Source organism: Capricornis sumatraensis, chromosome 2 (assembly GCF_032405125.1).
Source record: "Capricornis sumatraensis isolate serow.1 chromosome 2, serow.2, whole genome shotgun sequence".
NCBI lineage: Eukaryota > Metazoa > Chordata > Mammalia > Artiodactyla > Bovidae > Capricornis > Capricornis sumatraensis.
The window spans coordinates 204,524,709-204,550,861 of NC_091070.1; the positions used below are offsets into that span (position 1 = coordinate 204,524,709).

The 26,153-nt window shown below is 38.5% G+C and overlaps 1 protein-coding gene across 2 annotated transcripts in view; it reads left to right on the plus strand.

The window, feature by feature from the left end:
• Positions 1–26,153, plus strand: part of FOXJ3 (forkhead box J3) — a 145,723-nt gene that overhangs the window by 33,266 nt on the left and 86,304 nt on the right. For both annotated transcript variants that reach the window (XM_068963909.1, XM_068963910.1), the window contains exon 3: positions 15,824–16,148. In XM_068963909.1, the coding sequence (XP_068820010.1) occupies positions 15,824–16,148 (325 nt within the window). The remainder of the gene's footprint in view (positions 1–15,823; positions 16,149–26,153) is intronic.

Consider the following 26,153-nt stretch of genomic DNA (forward strand, 5'->3'; position numbering starts at 1 on the left):
TAGAATTTTATAGAAATGGAATCATATGGTCTGTATTCTTTTTTGGTCTGGCATCTTTTATTCAGCACAGTTATTTTAAGATTCATGTGTGTCTCTGCAAGCATCAATAGTTTATTCTGTTCCATTGGATTTATGTATAGCAATTTGCATATTCATTTACCTGATGATGGATTTTTCGATTATTTCCAGCTTTAACTGTTACAAATAAAAATGCTGTGAACATTTGTATATATGTCTTTGTGTGGACATATGATTTATTTTAGATAAATACCTCGGAGTGAAATGACTCTTAGCACTTGGTGGGTGCATGTCCAGCTGAGCCACAAGGGATCTTCCCATGTATAACTTTAGCAACTGTCAAAACTGTTTTAGAAATCATGGTAGCATTTTATGTTCCCACCAGCAATGTATGAGAGTTCCATTTGCTTCATGTCTTTGTTAGTACTTTGTATGGCCAGGAAAGATGGTGGCCAGTCTTTTGATTTTAGCCATTCTAGCAGGTGTGCAGTGATACCTCAGTGTAGTTTAATCTGCAGTTCCTTAATTACTAATGACGTTGAGTATCTTTTCATGTGCCATAACATACTTACTTTCTTAGTTGAAGTATCTGTTCAAATCTTTTGCCCATTTTTAAAAATTGAATTTTCTTTATCAGTGAGTTTTGAGAGTTCTTTATATATCCTGGATACAAGTTCTTCTTAAGATATATGCTTTGCAAATGTTTTCTTCCAGTCTGTGGCTTGTCTTTTCGTTCTAACAGTGTGTTTTGAAGAATATAAGTTTTTGATTTGATAAAGTTTAATTTGTCAGTTGTTTTATGAATTGTAATTTTTCATGTCATATCTGAAAAATGTTTGCCTAACCAAATGTTATAAAGATTTTCTCTTATGATTTCTTCTGTAAGTTTTATAGTTCTAGTTTTTACATTTAGTTCTGGGATTCATTTATCAAGTTCTTGTGTATGATGTGAGGTAAGGGGTCGTTGTTAACTTTTCTTCCCATACAGGTAGCCAGGCAGTTGTTTCAGCATCAATTTTTGGAAGTCTTTCCTTTCCCTGCCAACTTGTCTTGGCACATTTATCGAAAATCACTTGGCTGTATGTGTTGGGTCTATTTTTGGATTCTGTTCTGTTGATTTATGTATCCTTTCACCAAAACCACTTGTCTTGATTACTGTCGTTTGGCAGTAAGTCTTGCACTCTGAGTCTTAAGCACTTCATGCTTTACAAGTTGAGGAAAGAGCTCGATAATCCTGTATTTTCTTAGTGATGGGTTAAACATTAAGATAAAGACAGACGTTCATATATATGAATTACCAATTAAATTTTTCAGAGATGGTAAAGAACTATGGCTTCCTTGAGCACAGGAGAGGAAATAGTTCCACTGAGGAAAGATGGTGGTCATTTATAGAAGAAGTTTCTGTAAGGAGAAGAAGATAAAGTCTATGTTAAAGACAGCGAAGATAGGCTTTAAAGTGATGATGGCAAGAAACAAGAAGTAGAAACAAAGACTATAAGGTCCTTATGAGCCAGTAGTGGAGAAGGCAATGGCACCCCACCCCAGTACTCTTGCCTGGAAAATCCCATGGACGGAGGAGCCTGGTGGGCTGCAGTCCATGGGGTTGCTAAGAGTCGGACATGACTGAGCGACTTCATTTTGACTTTTCACTTTCATGCATTGGAGAAGGAAATGGCAACCCACTCCAGTATTTTTGCCTAGAGAATCCCAGGAATGGGGGAGCCTGGTGGGCTGCCGTCTTTGGGGTCGCACAGAGTCGGACATGACTGAAGCGATTTAGCAAGCAGCAGCAGCATGAGCCAGTAGTGAAATAAGCAAGATAATTCTCCCCTGGAGTCTAAGCTGCAACAACTTGAACAGATTATTAGTAAATGTTTCACCCTACATTGTGTACGATTTCTATGAAAATTAATCCTCTTCAGACCTCTTCATACCACAGAATGATAATCAGTATTAATGTATTATATTAATTGATAATGATTCATGGGCACTTAGAAAAGAAAGTCTTATTTATATATTAACTAATGGGTAGCATCTTAAACTTTTTGGTATCAAAAATTAGTGTTCAAAGAGCATGTGTTTGTGAATTTTATCTATCAAAATTGATTGTATTGAAAAGTTAAAACTAAAACGAAATTAAAATATTTGTTAATTTACATATATATAGTAAACTAATTATATGTTAACATAGATAAGATTGTATGAAAAATCATTGTATTTTCCAAAACAAAAATTTAGAAGATTGGTGTTGCTTTACATTTTTGCAAATTTTTAAAATGTCTGGCTTCATAAAGATAGCTGGATTATATTCTGTGCCTCATCATTCAGTCTTTTTTGATAGCACCCATCACATAGCATCTGAACAGCTCCATTGCACACTTTTGAGAGGATGACAATGAAAATGACAAATAATGTCTTACTCCGAAAACTGTTTTGATCCTTTAGATCCCCTGAAGGGGTTTGGACTACACTTGAGGACCACTGAGCCATAAACATCATATGTAGCAGCTTAAGCTGTTTCTTTAGCATTTTCTGTGTATCACACTCAACACTTAAAAATTAAATGTGCTCACGTTCCATGATTTTAACCTTCTGTTAACATGGATGCCGTATTATTGGTATAATGTCATGGAGGCAGTGTGTATGGAGATATCCAGTAAAAGTTGTATATCGTGAGTTGAAGCAGTATGGTTGCAGAGAGGTCAGGATAAACACTTAAATGAGTAAATACATGTGACTCAGAGGACGTTTATTATTGCATGAAAGTGAAAGTCACTCAGTCGTGTCCCGACTCTTTGCAACTCTGTGGAATTCTCCAGGCCAAAATACTGAAGTGGGTAGACTTCCCCTTCTCTAGGGTATCTTCCCAACCCAGGGATCAAACCCAGGTCTCCCGCATTGCAGGCAGATTCTTTACCAGCTGAGCCACAGGGGAAGCCCAAGAATACTGGAGTGCATAGCCTATCCCCTCTCCATCGGATCTTCCTGACCCAGGAATAGAACCTGGATCTCCTGCATTGCAGGTGGGTTCTTTACCAACTGAGATATGAGGGAAGCCCTTATTATTGCATGCTGCTGCTGCTGCTAAGTCGCTTCAGTTATGTCCGACTCTGTGTGACCCCACAGATGGCAGCCCACTAGGCTCCTCGGTCTCTGGGATTCTCCAGGCAAGAATACTGGAGTGGGTTGCCATTTCCTTCTCCAGTGCATGAAGTGAAAAGTCAAAGTGAAGTCGCTCAGTCATGTCCGACTCTTAGCGACCCCATGGACTGCAGCCTACCAGGCTCCTCTGTCCATGGGATTTTCCAGGCAAGAGTACTGGAGTGGGGTGCCATTGCCTTCTCCTTTATTATTGCATATACACATATTTTTAGAGAACTGATTATAAGAACTATTGTGATAGCAGATTCTGTCTTGGTTTTTAAGTAACATGTAAAGATGCCTTTGCGTATTCTTATATCAAAGGGATTCTTGTTCATTAGCTTTCTAGCTGCTCAAGACACATAGAGATTCTAATATGTAGAGTGAAATATAAGTGCAAAATACAGTACTTACATGATGACTGAATGTAGTTCAGTGGTTAATGTCCAGAAATATTTGTTTTTTCCTCCTTAAATTGTAGAATAAAATATTTTTAAGGTGAAAATTACATATATAGCATAAAGGTATCTTTTGACAGTATGATCCCTAAGCTTTAGCTCAAATGGCCTTTTAACTTTGAGTATGGCTTGTATGAATTTATGAATTTCAGATTATATATTTGAATAATAGAGTAATTTGGAGAGAATCTAGAGAAGAGCAGTAACTATATTATGGTTCTTAATTCAAATCCTGTTGGAGTTCTGGACATTGAACTTTGGGAAGGAACCCAAATGGTGTTAATACTGTAAATAATGTGAAGATTCATTGTGATGGTGACTGGTTAGCGTCATCATCACAATTTGACCAGTTCTCATATTCCAAGATAGACTTTAAAGAAATTTTCTTCTGTAGTGAGGGAGATATAGAATAGCCTGTTAAAATATTGTTATTTCAAACACAATGAATTACTACATACGTTTTGTGAACTTTTCTTCCCTTGGAGATAAAGAATATTGTTGGTCTCCAAAACAGGTCTCCAAACCAGGGCTTTTAAAAATGATATAATGAAGTTCTTTTTCATCTCTGATTTTATGATAGATATCTCTGAAATGACAATTGTGTTTGCAAATGGCAGTTGCCTCACTAAATCCCTCAAGTTTTTGCATAACTTGTTGTGATGAAGGTCAAGGGTTTTGACTTGTGAACTTGTACTATTTGTGTATTGGATTTCTTATCCTAAATTATGATTCTTCCACTTGCATTCTCACTTCAACCAGTGAGGATTTTTGTAGCTTGTCTTTTAAAAAGATCATTATTCATTGGAAGTTTAAAGGCTCAGTCAATATACCTTAGTGGTGATTAGTTTGATGCTGTCCACTTTCCTCCTAAATAGAGCAGAGATCAACTGCTTTGAAAAGGTGAGAGTGTTTACTGGAAGAGAAGAGCAAGTTATTAATTTTGGAGCTTATAATACCAACTTCAAGGATGAATTTTGGAGGCTTATGTCAGTGTGAGATGGGAGAGCCAAGATAAAGATGCTACTTAGAAGTATGCCTGATATAAACCATGTACATTGAATTTTATCAGGAACAAACTGGTTCTATACCAGGAAAATGGAAAAGTTTATTTCTTTTTTCCCTTGTTATACTTCTGTCTCTCTGCTGCAAAATATCCAGCTGGGGCTTTTATACTTTTAGAACTTTGGATTTTTAGAACTCCTTTATAGAATAAATAAGATTTTGTGGGCTGTTTCAGGAATCATCATCATAGAATCCCACAGAAAAGCATGTTTTCAATTCTCATACGCAGTCTACAAACAAAATTTAAAAACACAGCCCTTTCTGGGTCATTTCTTTGGAGTAAATAATTGAATGAGGGGCTCATTTCCATTGAAGTTGCTAAATGATTATTGTATGATTTAGGGCGTGTCAGATTAAAACCACTGAGTAAGAGTGACAGTCATTTAAAATTTAGAAAATTCTGAAGAGTAGGAATTTGATGATAATAGGTAATATTTATTGAATGGTTATTTACAAAACTCTTCTTCAGTCAGTCAGTTCAGTCGCTCAGTCGTGTCTGACTCTTTGAGACCCCATGGACTGCAGCACTCCAGGCCTCCCTGTCCATCACCAACTCCCAGAGTTTACCCAAACTCACGTCCATTGAGTCAATGATGCCATCCAACCATCTCATCCTCTGTCGTCCCCTTCTTCTCCCGCCTTCAGTCTTTCCCAGCATCAGGGTCTTTTCAAATGAGCCAGCTCTTCACATCAGGTCTTCTTAGTAGTTTGTATATATAATCTTCATTTAATCCTCACAACAGTTCTTTGGAGTGAGTACTGTTTTTATCCTCACTTTACAAAGGAGGAAACTGAGGCAAAGCGAGGCTGATTTACTTGTTTTAGGTCATATAACTAAAAGTGAAAGAACTTGGATTTCAGTACAGGCAGTTTGCTCCAGAGTCTGTGATTTTTTTTTAAATTTATTTATTTTTAACTGAAGGATAATGGCTTTACAGTATTGTGTTGGTTATTGCCATACATCAACATGAAGCAGCCATAGGTATAGTATGTTCCCTCCCTCTTGCAACTCCCTTCCACCCCCTACCTCACCCTACCCCTCTAGGTTGTCACAGAGCCTGTGTTTGAGTTCTTTCAGCCATAAAACATAGCCTGTGTTCTTAATCACCATATCTTTTCTAAAGTAGGATGTTGGCCATATTATTTTGCTGAAATTGAACTAAGAATAGAAATTTTGGCTTTGCTGGTATATGATAACAAATTTTGAAAAATAACAACAGCTCCTTTTGCTTGGAATAACTTAAATTGCTTCAGTTATACATTAAAAAAAATTTTTTTTTAATGTCACATTCTTCCAAAATGTAAGGTCAATCTGTAGTAGATTATTTTTTTACTTTTTAGATTTCTGCCACAGTATGCCTTGTGTACCCAAATATCTACATGTACTCTTCTTCCTATAAGTAGAACTCACTTCCCCCTTTCCCCCTTTCCCAAGAGAAACAACCTAGAATTTTATCCAGTTATTATCAGTCAGTTCAGTTGCTCAGTCGTGTCCAACTTTTTGCGACCTCATGAATTGCAGCATGCCAGGCCTCCCTGTCCATCACCAACTCCTGGAGTACACTCAGACTAACGTCCATCGAGTCAGTGATGCCATCCAGCCGTCTCATCCTCCATCATCCCCTTCTCCTCCTGCCCCCAATCCCTCCCACCATCAGAGTCTTTCCAATGAGTCAACTCTTCTCATGAGGTGACCAAAGTACTGGAGTTTCAGCTTCAGCATCATTCCCTCCAAAGAAATCCCAGGGTTGATCTCCTTCAGAATGGACTGGTTGGATCTCCTTGCAGTCCAGGGGCCTCTCAAGAGTCTTCTCCAACACCACAGTTCAAAAGCATCAATTCTTCGGCGCTCAGCTTTCTTTATAGTCCAACTCTCACATCCATACATGACCACAGGAAAAACCATAGCCTTGACTAGACGGACCTTTGTTGGCAAAGTAATGTCTCTGCTTTTCAGTATGCTATCTAGGTTGGTCACAACTTTTCTTCCAAGGAGTAAGCATCTTTTAATTTCATGGATGCAGTCACCATCTGCAGTGATTTTGGAGCCCCCCAAAATAAAGTCTGACACTGTTTCCCCTTCTATTTCTCATGAAGTGATGGGACCAAATGCCATGATCTTTGTTTTCTGAATGTTGAGCTTTAAGCCAACTTTTTCACTCTCCACTTCCACTTTCATCAAGAGGCTTTTTAGCTCTTCTTCACTTTCTGCCATAAGGGTGGTGTCATCTGCATATCTGAGGTTATTGATATTTCTCCCAGCAATCTTGATTCCAGCTTGTGCTTCTTCCAGCCCAGTGTTTCTCATGATGTACTCTGCATATAAGTTAAATAAGCAGGGTGACAATATACAGCCTTGATGGACTCCTTTTCCTATTTGGAACCAGTCTGTTGTTCCATGTCCAGTTCTAACTGTTGTTTCCTGACCTGCATATAGGTTTCTCAAGAGGCAGGTCAGGTGGTCTGGTATTCCCATTTCTCTCAGAATTTTCCACAGTTTATTGTCATCCACACAGTCAAAGGCTTTGGCATAGTCATAAAGCAGAAATAGATGTTTTTCTGGAACTCTCTTGCTTTTTCGATGATCCTTCGGATGTTGGCAATTTGATCTCTGGTTCCTCTGCCTTTTTCTAAAACCAGCTTGAACATCTGGAAGTTCACGGTTCACGTATTGCTGAAGCCTGGCTTGGAGAATTTTGAGCATTACTTTCCTTGTGCAGTTGTGTGGTAGTTTGAGCAATCTTTGGCATTGCCTTTCTTAGGGATTGAAATGAAAACTGAACTTTTCCAGTCCTGTGGCCACTGCTGAGTTTTCCAAATTTGCTGGCATACTGAGTGCAGCACTTTCACAGCATCATCTTTTAGGATTTGAAACAGCTCAACTGGAATTCCATCACCTCCACTAGTTTTGTTCATAGTGATGCTTTCTAAGGCCCACTTGACTTCACTTTCCAGGATGTCTGGCTCTGGGTGAGTGATCACACCATGGTGATTGTGTGGGTCGTGAAGATCTTTTTTGTACAGTTCTTCAGTGTATTTTTGCCACCTCTTAATATCCTCTGCTTCTTTTAGGTCTGGACCATTTCTGTCCTTTATCGAGCCCATTTTTGCATGAAATGTTCCCTTGGGATCTCCAGTTTTCTTGAAGAGATCTCTAGTCTTTCCCATTCTGTTGTTTTCCTCCATTTCTTTGCATTGATCACTGAGGAAGGCTTTCTTATCTCCTCTTATTATTCTTTGGAACTCTGCATTCCGATGCTTATATCTTTCCTTTTCTCCTTTGCTTTTGGCTTCTCTTCTTTTCACAGCTATTTGTAAGGCCTCCCCAGACAGCCATTTGGCTCTTTTGCATTTCTTTTCCATGTGGATGGTCTTGATCCCTGTTTCCTGTACAGTGTCTTGAATCTCATTCCATAGTTCATCAGGCACTCTATCTATCAGATCTATTCCCTTAAATCTATTTCTCACTTCCACTATATAGTCATAAGGGATTTGATTTAGGTCATACCTCAATGATCTAGTGGTTTTCCCTACTTTCTTCAATTTCAGTCTGATTCTGGCAATAAGGATTTATTATATCCAGCTGAAATTCTAAGCTCTCTGGTGCTTTCACTTTCATTAGATCCCAGAGTGGCTTCTAGGTTTTTGGTAGAGGAGAAGGAATAGAATAAAAGCAATAAAAGCTGTTAGTTAGAAAGTGGGATAATGAGAAGCACAATATAGCCTCTAGGCCATATTGGTTATTAAATCCTCCTGGGTAGCAGTGGGAGAGCCTCACTCCATGACAGTATAATAAGTTCCTTGATTCTGCTGTTGGGCTCTGCATTGTTCCCTGTGCCTTCTGGAGGGGCTCACCTTGTGTAGTATCCCCTGTGGCCACATCTGAGGTGGGTATGGGTGAAGATGCCTTTTCTGGGAAATGTACAACTTTATAGCTCACTTCTTACTGATTAGCTTGGGTACTATTTTGGATACCTAAGAGACTTTTGCAGTCTAGGCCACCCCCCTGCCCCCATACAGTTATTTTAAAAAGCTTAATTATTTAGACTTTCTGCTACTTTGAGCCAAAGGACATGTCTAGGCAGAATTTTTCAACGTGAAGACTCTGTCCTCTGTGCTTGGAACTTACCCCAGGGACTTCTAACCTTCTGGTGCCATGGAATCCCTTCAAAGTCTGGTGAAACCTGTGGATACTTCTCAGAATAAAGTCTCAAAATGCATAAAATAATATACTTAGGATTATAAAAGAAACCAGTTTATATTAGCAAAATATTAACTTTATAACAGTAATAGATGTATCTTTGAATTAACACATTAAATAATTTAAATAAAAAATCTAATGGCAAATCTTAATACACTGTCATAAATTTGAAGTAGTGAAGTTAAAAAGTTGAGATTCTGCGACATTTATCACATTATATGAATATATTAGTGATTTTTGTTGATGGCAGAGTCATGGGTACTGTTAATGCTACTGTGATTTGTTGTCTACTTTCCTGATTAAAGAAATTGCTTAGTTTCAGTTATAAGTTAGTGGAAATAAAGGCTATATTTTCCCCCATCCAAGTTCTTTCACCTCCTGAGGTATTGATGGCTCTGGTGAGGCCATTGAAGTGTAATAGTCTTTAGTAGAAAGTCAGCACCCTCACAACATTGCTTTTTTGTGGCAAGACAACACTCTTCTCTAGTCAGTTACTTCAGTTTGCTCTTTCAGAAGCAGTTTGTGTTTTTTTTTCAACCATGTAGGGCTTCAAGTTACAGGACTTTTAGCTTGACCTGCAGGCCATAAGCAGAGAGTACCTCCCTTAGCAAATCTGCGTTTTCTCCATCTCTGCTTGCAACTCTATTTGAAGTTAATTTTTCTTTTAGGACTCTGTTTTAATTAACTAGAAGGAGGCAGCACATGCCAGTATTCTCAATTTTTCCTATGGTACTTCTCTACTTGCTATATAGTCTCCGTTGGCATATGATCTGTTTTCCAGGTACAGTGGGTGACAATTTGACCAAATCCTTTGTCACTTTAATAGGTGTTACCAACTTTCCATCCTGCAGTATTAGAGTTCTTAACGTTTACTCATCAGCTCCTCTAAGAGAGTGTCTTATTTTAGGTCCTATTACTTGTATCACCTCACTCCCATGTCCCACATTCCATGTTTGTTAGTAGTTGCATTCACCTGCTGGTAGAGTTCTTTTTATAGTAGTTAAACACGTAAAACTTCCTGGTAGCTCAGCGGTAAAGAATCCGCCTAGAGTGCAGGAGATATGGGTTCGATTCCTCACTTGGCATTAAAGGAAATGGCAACGCACTCCAGTATTCTCGCCTGGAAAATAGTATGCACAGAGAAGCCTGGCAGACTACACTCCATGGGGTCGCAAGAGTCGGACATGACTTAGCAGATGAGCAACAGCCAACATATAAAAAGTCTGGAAGGTAGCAGTTCAGGACTAGGATGGCAGCTTCACGTTGGTTCACCAAAAAATCAGGGACCCAGATCCCTTCTTTCTCCTCCGTGTCTTTAGCATATGACTTCCATTTCCACACATCACTTTATGGCCAGAGATGACTGTTGGCACACTAGCTGTTGTATCCACATTCAGGATAGGGCAAAAGTTGTAATAGTATCCAGAATAAAATTTGGGTTGTAGTCTTAAGGAAGAAGGCCACAATAGGTGTTAGGTGGTAGTTAGTGGTCTCTGCCATCAATGTTGCTTCTGATTACCTTGAGTGCTGAGATGCAGTAACAGGAATTATGTTTTAAAATGTTTAAATATATATATGTATATATATGACCCCCTGAGATGCATGTGATCAGAATGACTGCTGTGGTAATTACAAGGATTTCTTTTAAGTTCCCAGTTGCTCAGTTTTTCACATGATACCAAGTCTTAAGATAAAATGGCAAGGGCTAGGAATGGAGGGGGAAGATTCAGGCATATCTAGGTCACAACATCATAACCCTCATTATTCTTATTTTCCTTGATGCCTTCCTCTTAGGTCCATTTGGGAAAGCCAACAACATCTCTACCCATTTCCCACCTTTTCAATCCTATTGAAGTCTTGAACTTTTTCTTTATAAGCTTTGATTACTCCTCAGGTATTAGGGAGGGAGAAGGCAATGGCAGCCCACTCCATTACTCTTGCCTGGAAAATCCCATGGACAGAGGAGCCTGGTAGGCTGTAGCCCATGGGGTCGCTGAGTCAGACACGACTAAGCGACTTCACTTTCAGTTTTCACTTTCATACATTGGAGAAGGAAATGGCAACCCGCTCCAGTGTTCTTGCCTGGAGAATGACAGGGACGGGGGAGCCTGGTGGGCTGCCGTCTGTGGGGTCACACAGAGTTGGACACGACTGAAGTAGCTTAGCAGCAGCAGCAGCAGCAGCAGCAGCAGGTATTAGGGAAACTACAGAGGGAAGCCAAGTAACAGGCTGAAGTAGCTAAAATGGGAATTTGTGATCCTATCAGTGGCAGTATTTCATTAAGTGAGGTAAGAATCCCCTTCCTCCTCCTGTGTCGTGACTTAGGGTGGAGTTGTTAGATCTTGATACTCTTGACCTTTTCATTGTATGCAGAGAAAATTCCTTACGCAACTCCTTTTAAGCAATAGATACCATTATAGATTTAAGAACTTCAGACATAATTTCTTCATGCCTTGCTTTATCCTACAAGTAACATTATCTTCTTATCTTTACTTCCATCTCCCCATTTTTCTCTCCTCTTCTAGTAGACCTTTCTGTCTCTGTGTAGCGCTACTTGTCAGTCTGTGCTGAGTCATGCTTTTTTCCAGTTCATAAAGGACTTCAGTCCTGTGGTTTTCCTTCCTTATACTGTTGAATCCTCTTTTCTTTTACCTCTTGCTTTTAGCTTGTAAACATGTTTGATCTTGTTTGGGGAGGAGCATACCCACACCTTCATTGGATAGTCACTGTTCCGATCATTTAAACACCCTTTACCCACTCACTGTATACCTAGGCATTGCAGGAACAGAAAAGAATTAGAAAGTTCCTTCTTCTAAGGAGCTCATGGCCTCACGAAAGAGTTAAAGATAATTTAATTCTGTGTAAGTTCTGTAATAGAAGTATTTATAATCTGTAGGGATAAGATCTAGTTCAATTTAGGAGATGGAGAGTGAGAAGAGTAGTTCTGGGCGGGGAGGTGGAAAAGGGAGTGAGGATAGAAAGCTCATGATGTAATTGTACATGTGAAAACAGCATGGTTGAGCCAGACTGAGGTTATAATTGCTCTAGGAATTTATCGAGAAGGATTAATAAACAGTAAATGAAAGCTAAAGTAGTTGAAAATGAGGCATTTAGAATTAGTATAATAGGAGAAGAGAAACCATTGAAAGTTTTTGGGCACAATGGCAGGAAAACGTTGCTGACGTTTCTCTTGGAGTATATGCATGGACCCTGGAGGTGCTTAGCAGGGAGGAATCAGCCTACGAGGCCAGCTAGGAAGCTTTTGGAATGAGGTGAGGTAATGAGGGCCTGACATTTCTTAACCAGATTTCCATAGCCAGATTCCTCAGAGCCTCTCATGCTGTTTTTAAATCTGCCACCATCTGTTCTCTTATACAAGTGGACTTCTGTCATCACCATTCCATTGAGAGGTTTCTTTCTAAAGTTACTTGATGATCTGGCCAAATCTAATCATCATTTTTTTGTCTTCTCAGTAGAGAACCACTGCAGCAACCAGCCTAAGCAGCAACAATGGAGACACTTTTTATCTCCCCACCAGGAATATGTAAAATTGAACAAACAGCAAAGAAAACAGAAACCCAGTTTTTCAGATTTTAAATTTAAGAGAGATTTTTATAGGTTTCTTCAAATTATAATAGAACTAGTAAACATAAGCACAACAATGGAATGCTTTTTACTCATGATGTCTTTGACTAGGCACAAATTCTTTCCAGCCTGTATAGATCTTAACTTACTTCAAGTCTTAGCTAAAGTTCTTCCTTCTGTTTCTTTTTTTTTTAATTGAGTTTATTATTTATTTTTTTTTACTTTACAATATTGTATTGATTTTGCCATACATCAACATGAATCTGCCACGGGTGTACACGTGTTCCCCATCCTAAACTCCCCTCCCAACTCCCTCCCCATACCATCCCTCTGGGTCATCCCAGTGCACCAGCCCCAAGCATCGTGTATCCTGCATCGAACCTGGACTGGTGATTCATTTCTTATATGATATTATACATGTTTCAATGCCATTCTCCCAAATCATCCCACCCTCTTCCTCTCCCACAGAGTCCAAAAGACTGTTCTATACATCTGTGTCTCTTTTGCTGTCTCGCATACAGGGTTATCGTTACCATCTTTCTAAATTCCATATATATGCATTGGTATACTGTATTGGTGTTTTTCTTTCTGGCTTACTTCACTCTGTATAATTGAGTCCAGTTTCATCCACCTCATGAGAACTGATTCAAATGTATTCTTTTTAATGGCTGAATGATACTCCATTGTGTATATGTACCACAGCTTTCCTATCCATTCGTCTGCTGATGGATATCTACATCCTTCTGTTTCTTAAGGCTGCAGCCCATGTTGTCTTCTACTTTTTTCTGAACCATTACAGAACTCATAGCTCTTTTTCAACTCTTTCTTGTATTTGACTTTCCTAATTGGAGTATAGTTCCTAGAGGATAAAAATTTTATCTTAATTGCTGTGTGTATAAAGTTTTACTCTAGAATAATCTTGTACACATGTGTAATTATAAACTCTTATTAAATGTTACAGCAGTATTAAGTACCTGCTTAGTGTATGTTCATGCTTTATTACTGAGAGTCTCATAAAGTCAGTGGCACTGGTGGAAGAAGCAGAAGTTAAAGATGATTTTCAATAGGGAGCATCCGCAATATCCATTATATTCCAGTTTGCAGTGTACTTTTACATTATCTTTGAAAATGTATGTGACTAGCTGCGTGGGGAATTTGAACAAAATAAAGCTATTTGGTAGAGACTTAATTGAGGCCAATACGATGACAGCCTGGTAAAATAGCCAATGCTTGCAGAATAAAATGTGAATAATAGCCGCGACTATCAATATCGCCACCACCAAGAGCTAACATTTATTGCCTGTTTATTGTTTGCCAGTCACTGTACTTTATGTCAGTGAGAGGTAGATACTGTTATTCTAATATTACAAATAAGTATGGTAGAAAAACTGCTAGATTGGGCATCAGGAGCTCTGAGCTCTGGTGTTAGTTCTACTATTAACTATTTGTATGAGTTAGTTTTTCATCTTTAGATTGAAGCAGTTTTTCTCCGACCTGTACGGTACTTTGCCTACTCTTTGACATTCTGTGATCTCTAAATTATCTTGGCTCCTTATTCCACAAGTTTCTATAACTTATTTCATTCTGGAAACAGACATTTCTGGCTGAGATTGTAGAACAGGAGGGTGAGGTTTTTTTTTGATCTCTGAAGGTGCTGTATAGAGGAATTTAAAGTTCAGGTTTCAGAGAGATGGGAAGGGAAAATGAAAAATGTTAAACTGTTAATCAGAATATAAGAAAAAGAATTATCTGGTAATGCAGATAGAATCCTCATGGCTGTCTCTTGATTTTATTGCTATTGCTTAATCTTGTTTACTTTATGGTTCATTAGTACCCTCCCTAGATACCCCTAGAGCAGTATTATTAACTAACACTTATTGGGTGTTTCTTCCTAGTATAAGTTACCCATTTAATTTTTAATTCTCAAAGTAGTATTTTAATCATAGGTGGTATTATTGTTTCATATCACAGATGAGATGGGGTTAAGAGATACTAACATTTTCATAGTCTCACAGATAGTAACTGGTAGATTATGTACTTGAATTCTGGTCTGCTTGACTCCAGAATCTGTGTTCTCCATCATTTCTACATTGCCTTCCAGAAGTTCAGATCCTAAGCACAAAGTGTAGATTGTTTTTTGCCTATGGCCATTTGGAATGAGGGATATATGTGGGATTTTCTTGGCCACAGTTTTTTTCTTTTTACTGAGATATTTTAAGTTTCCTATTTTGCTTTCTTTTTTCCTTTATTTTCATGTCAGTTAGAAGTCTTTCATGCCTCTCTGCTTTGTTGTCAGGCTCACTTTTCCTGCTTCTTTGATCCCAGGATAGGAAAGTTTATACCTCTTGTTGAAAGTTAGCCATGCTAGTGTGAAGTGTCAAGCTTTGTTTCTGTATTTTTTATCTTTCATTCTTAGAGCAGCTTCCTTCTCTCTCCAGAATATGTGTTAACCTGGCAGGTGTTGTTTTTTCTTTTTTCTTTCTTTGAGTGGTAATGGTTTGAGATTTTTTGGCCTTGGAGCGAAATAGATTACAGAATTCAGATTACTGGATGTTTTTGTAAGCCTTTCCTTGAGTTTTTAATGCTTCTTTTCCTGCTTTTCATTTATGTGACTTTATCTCTTATATCCTGTACTCCCAGATTTTAGTTTTTTAAAGCTTGTTCTTTGACTTTTTTTTTAAACCGCATGGTGCTGTCTGTTCTCCATTTCTGTATTTCATCAGTGTCCTTGAGTTTGCATTCCTCTTTTCGGTCAACTCCCCCAGCTAGCTTGTCTCCTTGCTATCCTTGTCTACCCGGCTTTACTCTTCCTGCCTCCCACCTGCTCAGCTATACCTTCTTTCTTCATGTAAATTCCTGTGCCTGTTTCTCAGTTACTTCTCTGACCTCTTGCCTACACTTTACTTTTGATATTCTTTTGTATGATTTCCTTAAAATTTATGTACAAGAAATGCCAGATATGTAGTCTTAAGTCTTAAAAGGGCCTGTGGTGTTGATGAGTAAAGAGCTGGACTGCAGACAGGTTTTTTTTTCATACTGTGGTCCTGTCTGTCTGTTCAAAGTGACAGTCGTTTTAAGAAAAGTGACATAAAAATCACTTTGTGTGTATGCATTGTTCTGTCTCTTGTATAGTTTCAAACCAAATTAGTTGTGTTTTGGAGAGGAAGAAATTAAGAAAACAGTTGGAAATGTTAATCCCTTAAATATTTGGTTTGGTCATTAATATACTCAATCTTTTTCCTCCAGATGTAACTCAGGCTTTCCCTCACTTTGGAACTCCTAGATTTGTGAATATTGGATATTTTGAGAAGCAGGGGTTCTTTCCTTGATATTGACTAAGGAGTCTATTTACCTTCAGGATGACATCTGAACTGGAGAGCAGCCTAACATCTATGGACTGGTTACCACAGCTCACCATGAGAGCAGCCATCCAAAAATCTGATGCTGCACAAAATGCGCATGGAACAGGAATTTCCAAGAAGAATGCACTCCTTGATCCAAATACAACCCTGGACCAGGAAGAAGTCCAACAGCACAAAGATGGGAAACCTCCATACAGTTATGCCAGCCTCATTACATTTGCAATTAATAGCTCACCCAAAAAGAAAATGACTCTGAGTGAGATTTACCAGTGGATTTGTGATAACTTCCCATATTATAGAGAGGCTGGCAGTGGTTGGAAGGTAAGGATTTTATTTAAGTTTTTATTTTTATACTGTGAACAAGAACAATATTGGCTTCTACTGAAGGTAAAGCTTTGTGGAGGTTTATGTAATTAAAGATGAAATTCTGATTACTAGTCATTTTTAGGATGTAAAACATTTTTAATTTGATGAATAACTATTGCTGGTAGAATATTAATTTGTTATAACTTTATTGTATTAGAGGACTGACATAGCATAAAGTGGGAGTAGAGAGAATGTAGCATTCACTGGAAAACAGTCCCCACAGTTCAGGTAAGTTGAGAGTCTAAGGTTCAAAAAAACCAACATAGTATTGCAATTAGTGTTGTTTTCATGACCCAAGATTTTTTAAAAACCTTTTCTTTGAAAGAATTCTAGGTTTACAGAAGAGTTACGTAAGTAGTACAAAGCGTTCCTGTATCTCCTTCAACCAGTTCCTCCATGGTAACACCTTATATAACCAACCATTAACAAAACTAAGAAATTAATACTTTTGACTTAGCAGTACTGTTAGCTACTAAACTAAGTACATTACAGACTTTTTTCAGATTTCACCAGTTTTTCCACTGATGTCTTTTTATGTTCCAGGATTCATTTTGGGATCTAATCTAGGATCCCACCTTGCATTTTGTCCTCATTTGTCATGTCTCCTTAGGCTTCTTCAATCTGTAACTGTTCCTCATCTTTTTTTGCCTGTAATGATCTTGACACTTTTGAAGAATACTTGACACTTTTCAAAAGTACTTGTCTGGTATTCTGTAGAATGTTCCTCGGTTTGGATATGTCTGATATTTTCTTGATTAGATTGAGGGTAGTGCATTTTGGGGAGGGATGATGCAGAAGTGATGTGTCCTCTGTATATCATTCGTATCAGGGGGAACTTGATGTCAGTATATCTTATTACTGGTAATGTTGAGCTTGGTTCTTTGGTTAAGATGGTGTCTGTCAGGTTTCTCCACTATGGAGTTAGTATTTATGACTTTGTAAATTATGTTTTGGGGGAGATATTTTGGCATGCAAGTACCCTGTTTTTTCCTTAAAACTTTATTCATTTCAGCTTTCATTGGTAGATCATTACAGCAGTTTTTGTTTTCTAGCTGTGATTTTCTCTTTTCCTTTATTCCTCCCATATTAATTGGGATTCTTCTGTTAAAAAAAAACCTTATCCCTTCTTCCCCTTCTATTTATTTATTCATTCATTCAATCATTGTTTGTAACAGTCAGCACTCATGGATATTTATTTTTTGTATTGCTGTTATTTGTTCTTCAAATTGGTGCTGCTTTTGCCATTGGGAGCTCTTAACAAGTTGGCTCCTGTAACCATTGATACGTGGTTCAATTTTTTTGTTTACTTCTTAACTTTGTGCCTCCATAAGATGTTCCAGGCTCATCTTATATCTTTCCTGCCCCAGCTCTAGAATCGGCTACCTTTTTAAGAAGTCCTACTTCCTCACCTAAGCTTTTTCAGGAACCTTCAAAGTAGTTACCTGCCTAAGTTACGTTATACAACAGATAATTCAACTTTCTTTGGTATCTACACATGTTGCATTCATATTCTTATGTAGAAGTGATCCAGTGTGTGCTGTGTGGAGGTGTGTGTATTTGTTTATGTGCATGTGGAAGAAGGGAGTTTACAGAGCTGCCATCAGCTGGTAGTTACACTTGTTTCTCTTAATCTTTCCTGTCTTAAGATCTTTGTTTTTTTTTGTTTGAATATATTTATTAAAGGCATTTAGTAACTTACTGTGTACTAATGATGTGCTCTGTACTGTGCCAGATAACCAAGTGCCTTATGGGAAGGGATTTTTTTTTTAATCTCTTCCTCTCTTCCATGCCCCAGCATAGTACTTCATTTAATAAGCCTTAATAAATGCAGTTTGAATGAAAGCCAGCATCCTGGTCCCACCTTTCTTTCCTAGCTTTATTTTTTGTTAGTTCCCTCTCATATACTCTTTCTTCTTATATCTTAGTCCCACCTATTAGTTGTCTAGATATAGATATTTTGATTTCTTGCTTTTTTCTCTTACTTGTCCTTAGACTTTCTCACCCTTTATTCTGTTAGCTTTATTCTGTTTATTCTTTAAGCTCATATGTAACCTCTTTTCTCCCTGTAGAATTCATCTTTTGTGTTTCTGTATGTTTTATTAATAACTATTACCAGGTGACACCAGTGGCAAAGAACCTGCCTGCCAATGCAGGAGATACAAGAGACGTGGGTTTGATCCCTGGGTTGGGAAGATCCCCTTGAGGAAGAAATGGCAACCCATTCCAGTATTCTTGCTTGGAAGAGAATCAGTCCCATGGACAGAGGAGCCTCGCGGGCTGCAGTCCGTGGGGTTACAAAGAGTTGAACACGACTAAGAGACTTAGCACACAACACTATTATAGAGCTTACAGTTTTTTGTTCAGAGGTCTTATTTCATCTGAGTCCACCCGTGAGTGCCAGATTCGGTCTGTTGTATTTCTTGCTGCTGGCCAGCCCAAGTTATGGTCTGAAACTGGTTTAGAAATAGTGGTGTTTCACTTGGAAGATACATGGTTTGAATGTAATGAAGGAGAAAAATGGGAATAGGTGGAGAAGTAATGCTGCTTTTTAGAACTAAAAGACATGCCAAGGAGATTATCTCATTCAGTTTGTTGCATTAGGAAGCCCTTTAATATTTCCAGGGATTGCTATTTCATAATTATTCTTTTTAAAAAAGTTTTCTTCTATCCAATTTTAGGAGCCTAGAACTTGCCATAATTACTTTTAAGTTTTATTTTTGTAAACATAGAAATGTAATATTTTGAACATAAATGGAGATACATGGAAAGTGATTTATCTTCTCCTTTGCCAAGGTCTTATCTCTCTTTTGATGTTTAAAAGTTCCCATTCATTGTCCTTAGATTTGTTTGACATTGCTTGTGCAATTTTCTGTTTACTATTTCTTCTTCAGGTATGGAGGAGATGGGTTAGCTGAAAATGGAAGGTCATATAGAATTTGTGAAATTAGCCTGTATTCGATGAAAAGAGAGTTGAATAAAGATCCTAAAGCAGTTGTCATCCATCTTTCCAGAAACATAGAGCCAGTTAAAGTTACCCAGAGGAGAAAATGTTGCTGTGCTTGTTTAGAAGATTCAAATAGAATTTTAATATTTAGGTGAAGTGAAAGTCGCTTAGTCGTGTCCAATTCTGTGACCCCATGGGCTATACAGTCCATGGAATTCTCCAGGCCAGAATACTGGAGTGGGTCGCCTTTCCCTTCTCCAGGGGATCTTCCCAACCCAGGGATCAAACCCAGGTCTCCCGCATTGCAGGCGGATTCTTTACCAGCTGAGCCGCAAGGGAAGTGCAATATTTAGGTAAACTCCTTTTCATTTTGTGCCAAGGCATTGAAGGGAGATTACATATTAAAAACAATCCTTTGCATAATCCATCAGAGTACAAAAAATTATGTAAGTTTCTATAATTGAATGATTTTATAATCTGAACTAGAGGAAAAGGAATTCAGATTTTTGTGCTATCCACCTTACTGAAGAAAATTAACCTGTTATTGGAATTTAAGGTAGTAAAAAGAAAAATATGAAAGTAGTATTGGTATGTAGAGTATATTCTACTTTTCTGAGTGGAAGGAAAAAGAAATGAGTATGTATTTGCTTATTGTAAAAAATTTAGGAGTAAAAAACTAGAAATACAGTAAACATAGTTATCTATAGGTATGTATAGAACTGAGGTAGGAGAGAGAGAGAGAAGGGAATGAGATTTTGAGTGTACCTTTTTATATAGTTTTGAGTTTTAAAACATCTTAAGTGTTTCACACATTCAAAAACTATATGTAAGGAAATAAAAAAGATTTAAAGAAAATCCTAAAACTGAATAAAAGTAAGAGTAGTTGTAACTCAGCTAGTAAATAATCTGCCTGCAGTGCAGCAGACCGTGGTTCTATATCTGGGTTGGGAAGATACCCTGGGGAAAAGATAGGTTACCCACTCCAGTATTCTTGGGTTTCCCTGGTGGCTCAGACCATAAAGAATCTCCTTGCAGTTCGGGAGACCTGGGTTCAATCCCTGGGTTGGGAAGATCCCCTGGGGGAGAGCATGGCAGTGCACTCTAGTATTCTTGCCTGAAGATCCCCATGGACAGAGGAGCCTGGCAGGCTGCAGTCCATGGGGTTCCGAAGAGTCAGACATGACTGAGTGACTAAGCACACAGCACATACACACAGCTGTTATGCAGTCGGTCTTCTGGATTCTCTCTAGACTGAGATCTTGGGTTATTTTCTTAAAATCCTTTGTTCCTAGACTTTTGTGGTCATCTCTTGACCTTGACCTTGATTATTGTGTTCTGGTTTTTCTTGTTGTTGTTCAGTTGCTCAGTTGTGTTCGACTCTGCAATCCCATGGACTGTAGCACTCCAGGCTTCCCTGTCCTTCCCTATCTCCAGAAGTTTGCTCAGACTCATGTCTGTTGAGTTGATGATGCTGTCCAACCGTCTCATCCTCTGTCACCTCCTTCTCCTCCTGCCCTCAGTCTTTTCTAGCATCAGGGTCTTTTCTGATGAGTCAGCTCTTTGCATCAGGTGGCCAAAATATTGGAACTTCTGCTTCAGTATCAGTCCTTCCAATGAATGTTCAGGGTCAATGTCCTTTAGGATTGAGTGGTTTGATCTCCTTGCAGTCTAAGGGACTTTCAAGAGTCTCCTCCAATTCTCCTGTAAACCACAGTTCAAAAGCATCAATTCTTCGGCACCCAGCTTTCTTTACAGTCCAACTCTCATATCCATACATGACTACTGGAAAAACTATAACTTTGACTAGATGGACCCATTTGTCAGCAAAGTAATGTCTCTGCTTTTTAATTTGCTGTCTAGGTTGGTCATAGCTTTTCTTCCAAGGAGCAAGCGTCTTTTAATTTCATGGCTGCAGTCACCATCTGCAGTGATTTGGGAGCCCAAGAAAATAAAGTCTGTCACTGTTTCCATTGTTTCCCCATCTATTTGCCATAAAATGATGGAACCGGATGCCGTGATCTTAGTTTTTGAATGTTGACTTTTAAGCCAGCTTTTTCATTCTCCTCTTTCACTTTAAACAAGAGACTCTTCAATTCCTCTTCGCTTTCTGCCTTAAGGGCATGTCATCTGCCTAACTGAGATTATTGATATTTCTCCCGGCAGTCTTGATTCCAGCTTGTGCTTCATCCAGCCTGGAGTTTCACATGATGTACTCTGCATATAAGTCAGATAAGCAGGGTGACAGTAGACACCTTAACTCCTTTGTGACAGGATGACAATATACATACTCCTTTTCCAGCTTGGAACCAGTCAATTGGAAGTGGTCAAACTGGAGATGGCAAGATATGAGCATCAACATTTTAGAAATCAGCGAACTAAAATGGACAGGAATGGGCAAATTTAATTCAGGTGACCATTGTATCTACTACTGTGGGCAAGAATCCCTTAGAAGAAATGGAGTAGCCCTCATAGTCAACAAAAGAGTCTGAAATGCAGTACTTGGATGCAGTCTCAAAAATGACAGAATGATCTCTGTTTCCAAGGCAAACCATTCAGTATCACAGTATTCCAAGTCTGTGCACCAGCCACTAATGCCAAAGAAGCTGAAGTTGAATGGTTCTGAAGACCTACAGGACCTTCTAGAACTAACACCAAAAAAAACATGTCCTCTTTGTCATAGGGGACTGGAATGCAAAAGTAGGAAGTTAGGAGATACCTGGAGTAACAGGCAAGTTTGGCCTTGGAGCACAAAGTGAAGCAGGGCAAAGGCTAATAGAGTTTGGCCAAGAGAATGCACTGGTCATAGCAGACACCCTCTTGCAACAACACAAGAGAAGACTCTACACATGGACATCACCAGATGGTCAATACTGAAATCAGATTGATTATAATCTTTGCAGCCGAAGATGGAGAAGCTCTATACAGTCAATGAAAACAAGATTGAGAGCTGACTGTGGCTCAGATCATGAACTCCTTATTCCCAAATTCAGACTTAAATTGAAGAAAGTAGAGAAAACCACTAGCCCATTCAGGTATAACCTAAATTAAATGTCTTACGATTACACAGTAGAAGTGACAAACAGATTCAAGGGATTAGATCTGATAGACAGAGTGCCTGAAGAACTATGGACAGAGGTTCATGACATTGTTTGTACAGGAGGCAGTGATCAAGACCATCCCCATGAAAAAGAAATGCAAAAAGGCAAAATGGTTGTCTGAGGACGTCTTACAAATAGTTGAGAAAAGAAGAGAAGGTAAAGGCAAAGGAGAAAAGGAAAGATATACCCATCTGAGTGCAGAGTTCCAAAGAATAGCAAGGAGAGATAAGAAAGCCTTCCTCAGTGATCAGTGTGCATCGTAGGATTGAACAAATGACTACAGATTTCGTATTTTGGGAGTACTGGCTCTCACAGTGGGAGAAGAGAAATATATGTGGGAACATGGTGATTGATGGAATTAGAGATGCCAGATTAAACTCAAGTTGAAAATAAAAATCAGTGAGAGTGCTTTTAAAATTCAGATTCCTGGGTCACAAGTCCAGAGATTTTAAATTAGCCATCTTAGAGCCTAGTAATCTGCATTAATATTCATCTCAACTGATTCTAGGGTAAGTAGGCTGTACTTTTGAGAAACTGCTTTTAAAGATGTGATTTTCAAGGCCAAGCAGTTTTCCTTTAACAGTTATTTTAGTTCAGTCGCTCAGTTGTGTCCAACTCTTTGCAACCCCATGGACTGCAGCATGCCAGGCTTCCCTGTCTGTTACCAACTCCTGGAGGATGATGCCATCCAACCATCTCATCTTCTGTCATCCCCTTCTCCTTCTGTCTTCAGTCTTTTGGAGCATCAGGGTCTTTTCCAAGGAGTCGGCTCTTCACATCAGGTGGCCAAAGTATTGGAGCTTCAGTTTCAGCATCAGTGCTTCCAATGAATATTCCAGTTTGATTTTCTTTAGGGTTGACTGGTTTGATCTCCTTGCTGTCCAAAGGACTCTAAAGAGTCTTCTCCAACACCCCAGTTCAAAAGCATCAATTCTTAAGCGCTCAGGTTTCTGTGGTCTAACTGTCACATCCATATGTGACTACTGGAAAAAAATCCATCAGTTATTTAACCTGGGCCATTTTTCTCCACCTTTAACTTGGCCATCCTAATTATGTCTGCCTCTGCTCTCTGAGTTTTTTCTCTTAGGGTTGTTAGATGTAGTGTGTCTCCAAGTTGTGAGATCTGAAGTAATCTCTTTTCTCTGTTGTGTGCTGTAAATACATGTCACGGCTCTCATAGCTCTCTGGGTGTTTTTATTTTCTGAATACGCTCTTGGTATTTTTTCCAGAAGATTCATGATTCCCATATGAAAAGCATTATATTCCATTTTCTGAATTGGTAGAAAAGATGCTTACCCTTATGGAGAATGCTTCATAGAGAAGCATTCAATAGAGAATACAATATAGAGGAGGAAGAACATTAAACAAATCATTGCGTAATGTGAAATGTACATTTTGCCTGACCTAAGCATCTATGAAAGTCAGAAAAGATTTCCTTCAGGAACTAACATTTAAACTAAGAATGAATTGGAGACTGAGGAGACTCAGGTGAAGGGAGTGAAGGAAGGCTGGAGGCCATAACTTTTGTAGTAGATGGAAAGCCTGCAGGTGAGAGAGAACATTGGAGAGGATGAGGGTCGAGTACAGATGGTATAGATTTAGAGATAGCAGGGTAGGGTGAGGTCATGAAGACTCTTGTGGAGGCTTTAGGATTGTAGATTGTATCCTAAGGGCAATGGGAATTTACTGAAGGATTTTAATTGAAGCAGTAAGTCAGATTTGCCTTGTGAGGAAGTAACTGCCTGCTGGGTGGAGAATATTGGAGAGGGGTAAAGAGAGGAACGAAGCTATTGTACTAGTTTTTGGTGTGACTGGTGTCCTAGACTGAGATGGTAACAGAAGAGATGGAATAAAGAAGGTAAATTGAAGGCAGACTTACAAGATTTGGTGACAGATTCGTTTTAGATGGTAAGGAGGAAGGAGTTAAGGAGGCTTGACAGGTGTCTGATTGGAGCAGTTATATGAATAAGCAGAGAAGAGGAAACTGAAAGAAGACCACATTGGAAATAAAGATTGAGTTTAGTTTTAAACATGTTTGGTTGGAGTTTCTGGCGATGTCTAGTAGAATGTTGAAAATTTATGTTAATTTAGGAGAAAGGTCTGTAACAGATGGTTATTGAAGCCATGGCTGTGGATGAGATTGCCTACACAGCAAATGTAGAAATGAAAAAAGAACAGTGGCAGAATCTGGAAGATTTCCAGCTTTTAAGCTTTTAATAGAGGAGGAAGACCCAAGTAGAGATGTGTTCTTCCAAAGCCATTTAGAAAACATGACCATTTTGATTTCATCGTGATGTTTTCTTTCCATCCTGATGTTTTTAGATGGGTAGTTTTTCTGATTAGTTCTTGCTTTCCTTTGTCTTCTTTTGGATTTGGACTGAGTACTTTTTGTGATTTCATTTTATTTTCACTATGATTTTATTAGTTATATCTCTTCCTAAATTTTGTTTTAAGAAGTAATTATTCTAGAATTTACCACCCATATCTTTAACTTATCACACTCTACCTTCATTATACTATTTTATGTATGGAGTGAGAACTTTATAAACCTTATATAGTTGATCCTTGAATAGCCCAGGCAGTGCAGGCTGACTCCTCCACAGTCGAATGTATAATTTTACAGTTGGTTCTCCGTATCCGTGGTTCCACATCTGCACATTCAACCAGCCTTGGATTGTATAGTACTGTAGCGTATTGTGGTGGTGGTTTAGTCACCAAGTCACGTCTAACTCTTGGAACTCATGATTGTGGCTTGCCATGCTCCTCTGTCCATGGATTTCTCAGGCAAGAATACTGAAGTGGGTTGCCATTTTCTTCAGGGGATCTTTCTGACCCAGGGATCAAACCCATGTCTCCTGTATTGCAGGTGGATTCTTGACTGCTGAGCCGCCAGGAAAGCCCACTATAGTATGTATTTACTGGAAAAAAGTATGTTTAGTGGACCAGTGCAATTCAAACCCATATTGTTCAAGGGTCTGCTGTACTTCTGATTCCCCTGAGCCAGCCTTTATGTTGTTGCCATGTTTTCCCTTTACATGTTAAAAACCTCATAATAAGCTGTTATATTTGCTTTAGACAGTCATCTTTTAAAGACATTACAAATAAGAAAAAGTGATTTTTAAAAATTTGCCTTCATTTTCACAGTTTCTGGAACTTCATTTCTTCTTGTAGTTTCAAGTTTCCATTTGGTATCATACTTCTGCCTGAAGAACTTCCATCTAACATTGCCAGCCAACTGGTGGTACAAAAAGTGAATTTTTTCAGCTTTTGTGTCTTGCAAAGTCTTTATTTTGCCTTCATTTTTGAGAGATATTTTCACTGCATATAGAATTGACTTTTTCTTTTATTATTTTAAAGATGTCGCTTTGTTTTTTTCTAACTTGCACAGTTTTTTGAGACATCTGCTGTAATTCTGATGTTTATTTCTCTGTACATAATCTTTTTTTTTTTCTCTTGCTTCCTTCAAGATGTTCATTTTGATTTTCAGCATTTGGGCTATAATGAATATAGGTGTGTGGATTTTTAATTCCTTCTGCTTGATGTTCTCTGAGATTCATGCATCTGTGATTTGATGTGTCCTGTATTATTTTTGGAGGATTCTTGACTGTTACTTCTTCAAATTCTTCTCTGCCCCATTCCTTTTCATTTCTTCTTCTGAGACCCTAATTACATGAATTGTTACACACTTCTTGGATGAACTTTTTTGTATTTGTGCATGTGTACATGCCCGCATGCATGTGTGTTAGTTGGGATGATTTCTACTGATCTATCCTCAAGATATCTGAGCCTTTCCCTAGTTGTGTCCCATCTACTGATGAACCATCTAGGGAGTTTTTTATCTTTGACCATGGTTTTTTGAAACATAATCTTGTTACATTTGACCCTTTCTTATAGTTTACACATCTCTGTTGAAATTCC